The 8,494-nt window shown below is 50.9% G+C and overlaps 1 protein-coding gene across 1 annotated transcript; it reads left to right on the top strand.

The window, feature by feature from the left end:
- The first annotated feature begins 2,836 nt into the window (after window positions 1-2,836).
- On the top strand, window positions 2,837-8,296 carry Ubxn6 (UBX domain protein 6). The gene is made up of 11 exons (XM_032900733.1): window positions 2,837-3,023; window positions 4,591-4,754; window positions 5,030-5,094; window positions 5,258-5,386; window positions 5,710-5,807; window positions 5,964-6,039; window positions 6,735-6,819; window positions 6,898-7,114; window positions 7,189-7,319; window positions 7,395-7,543; window positions 7,820-8,296. Exons 1-11 carry the CDS (start codon window positions 2,941-2,943, stop codon window positions 7,946-7,948), a joined length of 1,326 nt encoding a protein of 441 aa, XP_032756624.1. The 5' UTR covers window positions 2,837-2,940; the 3' UTR covers window positions 7,949-8,296.
- The last annotated feature ends 198 nt before the right edge of the window (window positions 8,297-8,494 follow it).

Genomic DNA, 8,494 nt, shown 5'->3' with positions numbered 1-8,494 from the left:
GAGGAAGGGGCAGGGCTCAAGAGAGGGCAGGGCTGAGAAACGGGCGGGGCAGAGCTCACTTGTTTACGTCCATTATTTAAAAATTTTGTTTTTCTTTTTTGCTGTCTATAATACGTATTTTCATTTCATACTCACAGCACCTTTATACTTTGACATTTTGTATTTTTTTAAAGATTTATTTTATTTATATGAGTACACTGTAGCTGTCTTTAGACACACAGAAGAGGGCATCGGATCCCATTTCAGATGGTTATGAGCCACCATGTGGTTGCTGGGAATTGAACTCAGGACCTCTGGAAGAGCAGACAGTGCTTTTTTTTTTTTTTTTTTTTTTTTTTTTTTTTTGGAGCTGGGGACCAAACCCAGGGCCTGCAAGCGCTCTACCACTGAGCTAAATCCCCAACCCCCAGACAGTGCTCTTAACCGCTGAGCCAACTCTCCAGCCCGACATTTTGTATTTTTATTATTCTTACTTTATTATTTGGAGACAGGATCCCACTGCCTCTCCTCACTGGGTGCACTATATAGACCAGGCAGTCCTCGAACTAACAGATGTATTCTTGCCTCTGCCTCCCCAGTCCTGGATGAAATATGTATGCCACCTGGCCCAGCCTTAAAATCTTTGTGTGCTATGTGTGGGCATGCACGCTCATGCTACCGTGTATGTATAGAAGTCAGAGGACAGCTTTGTGGACCTCGCCAGTCCTCTTCCCTCACCTGAGGCTTATGGGGAAAGTAATTCATTCGATGTGCCATCCTTGACTAGCCATTTTTATTTACTTAATTTTATACTGTATCTTAGTTTTAATCATTGTTTATTTTAATGACTGGATCTTAGCCTAGGCTACTTTCTGAATAGCTATGTACCCAAGGCTGACTTTGAACTTCTGATCTCCTGACTCTATTTCCCAAGGGCTTATTGGGTCCTGGGTATGGAATCTGGGTGTTTTGCATATTAGAGTAGGTTAGCTCTTCACCCTCTGATCCCATTCCCACCATGCTTATTTATTTACAAAGTGTTGATTGAACACCTACTCTACTTAGTGTCACAAACTGTTCCATGCTGAGTAAAAATTACACTGGATACCAAGTGCCTCAGTTTCTCTAGCTGTAAAACAGGGTCTACAATATAACATGTCCAATGGGGTTAGGGAGGGGTAGTAATTTCCCTATCTTGACCTGTGTCTGGTCCTTGGGATTCCTGGAGCTTCCACACTAGAATCCTGACTCACACCATAAAGAACCGTTTGTAGTCCTGTGGTTTTCTTTTTTTAATCTATATATGATTTCAAAGGAAAACTAATAAAGGAGAGGCTGGCTATGATGTAGGGACATCTCAGGACCTAAAAAGTTGACAGAGAACTGGCTCATTCAAGCCTGTCATCCCAGTATTCAGGAGGGGAAGCAGGAGAATTGCCCAGACTTGTGGGAGGCGGAGATGGGAGGATGGCTAGCTGGGGTTTGTTACCTGCCTAGTTCTAGGTTCAGGGAGAGACTCTGCCTCGTGGGAATAAAGCTCCTCCTTTGTTCTCTGCCTGCCTCCCCATGGACATATATATTGGGGAACTTGGTGGTGCACACCTAATCTCGGTACTCAGGAGGTAGAGACAGATAGGTAGATCTCTGTGAGTTCAAGGCCATCTTGGTCTCCATAGTCAAACTCTGACTCCATATATCTACAATCTCTCTTTCCCTTCCTTTTCCAGGCAGGTTTCTTTTTGTAGTCCTGGCTGCCCTGGAACTCAATCTATAGACCAGGTTCTGCCTGCCTCTACCTCCTGAGTGATGGGATTAAAGGAATGTGCCACCAGTGCCTGGCTCAATGTTTTCCCAAAGGACTAAAACATCATGTCCCGAAACATTTACTGAGCACTTCCTGGCTGCCTTCCTTATGGTGCTCCACTCCTCTCACTGTAGCTCTTGGAAACCAGTCTTCCACAGTTCTCATCAAATGCCTCCCCTGCTCCCTTTCAGCTATGGGGCTTGGAAGTCACCAGGGCTTCTGTCCTTCAGCTTGGTGCATCTTGGGTCTAATGGTTGGAAAAAATAGTAAGATTACTAACAGCCTGGGTAGCCCCCAAAGCTGCTGCATCCCTGACAATTTCACACCAGCACAGATGAAAACTTGTCCATAGTCCAGCAAGACCAAAATGCAATGTGCAATTAGGGCAGAATTACATGCACAGAGGCAGGAGGTGCTGGAGAGGGCTCCTGGAATCTCAAGTGAGCATCCGATGCCCTTTCTTTCTAATGAATGACCATCAATAGTGAAGTATATGATTTGGGGGCGTCTCTTGCACAGACACAGTGGCCCTGATGTAGATGATGGCTGTTTTTCACATGAACAATAGTGCTCTACAATGCCCGTGTCCAAAGCATCCATCTTTTTGTTGAGTGTACACACCACATGAGATGGAAGTGTTGCAGGAGAATAAACTCAGCTTTGTGCATGCTGAGAAAGCTCTGTACCAACTGTGGTCCTGTGGGACAGTATTGTAGTCCAGGCCAGCTTTGACCATGCCTGCACCAATCTCTCTGTCGGCTCCTTTCTGGCTTGTCCCTCCCAGAGCGGATTTCAGGCTCCTGCACAGCATATCCATATTCATTTTCTCTGTAGTACAGGCTGGCCTCGAAAGCCTGACAACCACCCAGGTTCCAGTAGCTCTGGAGACACTTCAGGGCTGCTCGGTGTCTGGATGCTCTCTTGCTCCCCCTGGCGGTTGCCGCGATCCTGAGGGAGGAGAGCCTGTCGTCCTGGCAACGGCGTCCGCAGACAGGAAGATGGCGCCCCGCCCGCGAGGTGCCGCAAGGCGATTGTCACGTGTGCCGGGCGGGACTTCCGTCGCCGAGATATTTTCTTTCCGGTGGTTGGCCGCCTGCTCCTCACCCACCCGGGCCCTGCGCCCTCCGCCCCGCGGCCCACGCCGCCGGGCCGCCGCCATGAAGAAGTTCTTCCAGGAGATCAAGGCTGACATCAAGTTCAAAAGCGCGGGGCCCGGCCAGAAGCTTACGGACTCCGCAGGGTGTGTGACGCTGGTTGGGCGAAGGAAAAGGGCGAGGGCCAGGCAGGGCCTTCCGCAGGGTGTCAGGGATCTCTCCAAGCTATACAGAGCCGGAGCAGATGAGAGGGCGGGATGTGGAGATGGGCGGGGCCGAAGAGTGTAAGTCAGGAGGGCGGAGCCTAAGAGGAGGGCGGGGCGTTGTAGCTGCGGTGGGCGTGGCAGAAAGGGAGGGCAGTGGGTGGCCTAGAGCGGGTGGGCGGGGCATTACGGATAGGCGGACCCGATGGGCGGTGGTGTCCAAGCCGCGTTGTTTAAGGCCATAAGACTCCTAGTCCTGGGTGGTGAGAAGGGCCGGGACAGTGCCCAGAGTGGAGCTAAGGGAAGGTGTGGCCTTGGCTGGTGTGAGCAGGAGAAGGTCTGTGAGAGATAAAACTTCTTTGTAGGTGGTGGTGTACTCTGGGAGGGATTGGGGAGAAAGAGGGTTATAGAATGGTCTTGGAGGCGTGTGGAAACCAGAGAACCAGAGATTGTTGTGGAGTGGTTGGGGTGCCAGAAGGAGGAGATGGGATATCTGTAGGGGCTTTGGTAGCTGGCGTACTCCTAGGAGGATTGGAGGCCCCAGAGAACCTTGTGCTCTGGAGAGGGAGGTAAGGCTTGTTGGAGCTGCCCAGAAGGAATGAGGTGGAGATTGGAGACAGCTACAGGCTACCAGGTAGTCTGCAGGAGGCATATATGGGGTAAAGTGGGCCCTATGACAACCAGGGCTTGGGGCTGAGTGGGAGGAGGGACCTGCAGGCCAGGGGTAGAAAGGAAGTAGACAGACCAGGGTACAGCTACAAATAGTGGGACAACTTCCATGATGAGGAAAATGGAGGTTCAAAGGATCCTTAGGCCAGGAGCTGGTACTGGAAGGGATGATGTCTGGAGGTACAATGTCTATGATCTGTGCACCTCTGTAAAAGTAAATTTCACTTTTATTTCCTCAGATGAAGTGATGAGATGAGAGTTGTGTGATTACACTGCTTGGGCTGAGCCCAGAGCATTTCCTCCCATGTTCTAACAACTATCCCAGGAGGCTTCTAGCACAGTATAATTTACCAAGCTGACTAATTCAATCTGGCTTCTCTCAACTTCTCACTGAATTGCTCTGCTTGGGCTCAAACTAAGTCTGGCAATCTCTTCTAATCTTCTGGTTCCTTCTCATTCTCTAGCAGCAACCTACCTCCAAACTGTACTGACTGAACTGCTTCAACTCACTCTCTGTGCTGCCTTTTAAGTCCTCTCTTTCCTGTCCTCACACTGACTCATTCTGCCAAATCTTTCTCTGATTTGTCATTTTGTCTGCCCCTCAGGTAGATTCTACTTTCAAACATGACTTCTTCCTTCTACAAACTAACCTTACCTACATTGTTAGGGATTAAAGATACATACTAAGGGCCTGTCTGTATTCCAGCCAGAGATCAAAGATTTGTAGCATGTCTGCATTCCTCCTACATATCATCAGACGTGATCCCTTGCCAGAGTGACCATGTTTCTTAAAATTCCTCTATACACCTTCTTGCATATTTGGGTCTCCATGTCTGTCCAGGGAGAAGACCTCCAAAGGAAAGTCACCACAGCTGGCCCTCCGGCAGCCCCGTCAGGGCCCCACTGATGAGGCACAGATGGCTGCCGCTGCTGCCCTGGCCCGGCTGGAACAGAAGCAACCCCGAGCCCGGGGCCCTACATCTCAGGACTCCATTCGGAACCAGGGTGAGTTCTGCTCTAGGTGGAACCTGGGGTAGGCTGAAAAGGGTCCACAGAGGGTGGCTGTGGGTCCCATGTGGAAGGAGACACCACTGGTTCTTGCTTGGAGACCTGGAGAAGACAGAGACTAGACTTTACTTCCTGGAGCATTGGCAGGGAGGGTTGCTAGCTCTCGGACACACCTCCCACACCCCACTCCTTGGAGGATGATGGGTATGGCTGAGCCTCTGGGTTATGGCTGGAGTTCTTACTCTGTTCATATTACACCTTCCTATACTCAGTGAGAAAGGAACTTCAGGCCGAAGCCACCTCTAGCAACAATCCAGGAGCTCCTGGGACCAACTCGGTAAGGATCTGCTGGGGTCTGCCCAATGTTCTGGGCCAGTATGGAAGCAGCTGAAGCCTAGGAAGGGAGAGCCTTATATGTATGAGCCATACCTGTGGTAGTGTGGATGAGAGCTATGGGCCTATATGTCCAGCTATAAGAGCCTCTTGTTTTCTATCTTCAGGTACCTGAGACCAAAGATGAAATCTCTCCCCATTTGGCAGTGCCTGGTGTGTTCTTCATCTGTCCGCTCACAGGTGTCACCCTGAGGAGGGACCAGCGGGATGCCCACATCAAGCAGGCCATCCTGTCAGTAAGTGGCCTATGCCCTAGCTACTGGACGCATTTCCATCAAGCCTGGTGTCTTATTCACTATTCTGCTATTACAATGAAGAGAAACCATGGTCAAGGCAGTTCTTACAAAAGAAAGTATTTAATTGGAGCTAGCTTAGTTTCAGAGGGTTAGTCTGTTGTGGCTACCTTGGCCTTAGCTTCACCCAGCACCTGGGAGTTGAACGACTGGCAGCCATGGGGACCTCAGCCAGGTGCTATGGTTCTGACGTGGCTGCAGTTGCTGTCCCTCTTCCCATTCCTCAGCAGTTTTATGGGGTCCTCAGCATGCCTCTTCTCTCCCAGCACTTTTCCACGGACCCTGTGGCTGCCTCCATCATGAAGATACATACATTCAATAGAGACCGGGATCGAGTGAAGCTGGGTGTGGATACCATCGCCAAGTGAGTAAGCCTGTTTACCCAAGAGATCTGAGCACTGAGGGGGCTATGGTGTAGGCTCCGTGTGCTTTGTGCACCAGGCTCAGCCTGGCTATGTGAGGATCTGAGTGTAAAAACAGTGAAGGTCCCCTGGGTTACTCTCTCCCTTCTCCCTCCCAGGTACCTGGACAATATCCATTTGCATCCAGAGGAAGAAAAGTATCAGAAAATCAAACTGCAGAACAAGGTGTTCCAGGTAGCTGCAACGGCTGGCCTCGGGTCACTGGGCATGGGGTGGGTGTAATGCAGTGTTGCTTGGATTTTTGTGGTTTACTTTGGTTGTTGTTGAGACCAGGTCTCACTATGTAGTCCAACCTGACCCAGTACTGGGAGTCAGCTGAGTTGTGACCCAGCTTCCAAAGTGCTAAGACACAGGCATGGAACTCATTACCCATCTTTCTTTTCCTACTTGAATTTACAGGTGGGTGCGTGAGCCACGGCTTGTGTGGAGGAAAGGAAACCTGGGGAGTAGGCTCTCCTTCCATCACGTGGGTCCTGGAACAGGCATCACACTTGGTGGCACACCTTTACTTACCTAACCGTTTTACCAGCCCTGTTCTTCAAATTTTTTGAGTAAAGGATCTTGACCTTCAAGACCACATGTTGGGTCTATGATTGAAACTCACTGGAATTGGAGACCTGGCTCCCTGGAGTGGCCTCTCTTTAATTTGAATATTTTTGGGAAGTCACCCTCCACGTTTATCCTACAAATGCAGACATGAGCCTTGTGGGTGCAGCCTCCCAACCACAAAACCATTATGGGAGGACACCATTCCCAGAACCATTCACCTTCATCCTGTTGAAGACCAATGGGTGGCAGTGGGGGATGCTTGGCATCAACCTCAGTGGTGGTGGGCCCTGTTCCTGTGACCTGTGTGTCCTCATCCCCAGGAACGAATCAACTGCCTCGAGGGAAGCCACGAGTTCTTTGAAGCCATTGGCTTCAAGAAGGTGACCCTACCTGTGCCAGATCAAGGTGAGAAGGCAGCCAGGCAGGTAGGGAAGGGGCAAGGGTGGCATGGGGGACCTGGAGACAGCTGTGACGCCTTTTCAGAGGGTCAGGAGTTCTACGTCCTGGGTGAGGATGCGCGGGCGCAGCCGCAGAACTTGGAGCGGCACAAGCAGCAACTGTTGGGCGCAGAGCCTGTGCGAGCCACTCTGGATCGGCAGCTCCGAGTCTTCCGCCCCTCAGCCCTGGCCTCACATTTTGAGCTCCCCTCAGATTTCTTTAGCCTCACAGCTGAGGAGGTGAAGCGTGAGCAAAGGCTCAGGTAGGCCCATATGAAGAGGGGACAGTTTGTGGGACGATAGCTTGGGAGGCCTGACTATGCCCTTCCCCACACAGAACAGAAGCGGTAGAACGGCTGAGTTCACTCAGGACCAAAGCCATGCGAGAGAAGGAGGAGCAGCGGGAGCTGCGCAAGTATACCTATGCCCTTCTGCGTGTGCGCCTGCCGGATGGCTGTCTACTGCAAGGTGCATGACTACCCTAGCCTAGGGTGGGTAGAGATCTGGCCATACCACCTCTAGTTCATGCCCTGTGCCCTGCAGGGACCTTCTATGCCCGGGAGAAGCTATCTGTGCTCTTCCAGTTTGTGCGAGAGGCGCTACAGAACGACTGGCTGCCCTTTGAACTGAGGGCCTCGGGTGGGCAGAAGCTGGAGGAGAACGAGGCCCTGGCCCTGAATGAATGCGGGCTGGTGAGCTGGGGCTGTGCTCATGGGATCACTCCCTTGGAAAGGCCCCTGGCAGGGTCCAGCATTTTGGACTGAATTCCGGCTGCCAGGGTATTTGTGGAGGTGCTGTCACCTTTGGTGGACTTAAGTTGTTTCTGTGCCTCGGTTTTCATCCTGTAAGATGGGGAGGATACCTTTAAAGAGCTAACTGAAGGGATTTGTATGGTGGTGAAGGTGGGATGGGGACAGGACATCATAGGAAGTATTACATCCCAGGTGACATTTTGCCTTCCCTTGCAGGTACCCTCTGCCCTGCTGACCTTCTCCTGGGATGCTTCAGTGTTGGAGGATATAAGGGCAGCAGGAGCTGAGCCAGCAAAATCTGTCTTGAGGCCTGAGCTGCTTGCAGCCATTGAGCAACTCTCCTGAATAAATGCAGTCTTGGCCCATTGTGGCTCCAGTTTCATGCTGTTCCCAAACCCGTTCCTTTCCCTTTGAGCCCCCAGCAATAGGAGAGGCACTAGTAGTAGGGTTTGGAACAAGATACCATCTCAGGAGCTGAGTTCTCTGTGGGCTGCAAGGGAAAGGCTTGTACTTGCCTGAGGTATGTGGAGCCTTGTGCCATCTTGGAGTGCATCACAGGTGGGATGGACACCTCTGTGCAGAATAGGTGTATAGTACGGGCATGAGTCTCACAGGTGTGGATAGAGGTGGCCAGCAGGATGGAGCTATAATTCCTAAGTTATACACCCTAAATAAACCAGCTATTTAAACTCAGCCTCCAGTGTTTCATCAGAGCCACAGCACCATGGCTATTGAAAGGCTGGCAGAATAAATCCTGTCCTACAAGTCAACCAACCAACTCTAGGTTTAGTATCATTCTGAGTCCCCTGGGTGTTCCTTTCCTACCTGTACCCTAGCAAGCTTGGACTGGACCCAGAACAGATGAAAGGACATGTACCAGTGGAATAAATA

The sequence above is a fragment of the Rattus rattus genome, chromosome 4 (genome assembly GCF_011064425.1).
Source record: "Rattus rattus isolate New Zealand chromosome 4, Rrattus_CSIRO_v1, whole genome shotgun sequence".
NCBI classification, from domain to species: Eukaryota; Metazoa; Chordata; class Mammalia; order Rodentia; family Muridae; genus Rattus; species Rattus rattus.
The sequence above is the reverse complement of the archived record's forward strand: the minus strand, read 5'-3'. Positions and strand labels throughout refer to the sequence as shown.

Coding starts and splice junctions, on each gene's coding strand:
- Ubxn6 (XM_032900733.1), top strand. CDS start 2,941: ATGAAGAAGTTCTTCCAGGAGATCAAGGCTGACATCAAGTTCAAAAGC. Junction 4,755..5,029: donor GGACTCCATTCGGAACCAGG/GTGAGTTCTGCT, acceptor TCCTATACTCAG/TGAGAAAGGAACTTCAGGCC. Junction 6,040..6,734: donor TGCAGAACAAGGTGTTCCAG/GTAGCTGCAACG, acceptor CCTCATCCCCAG/GAACGAATCAACTGCCTCGA.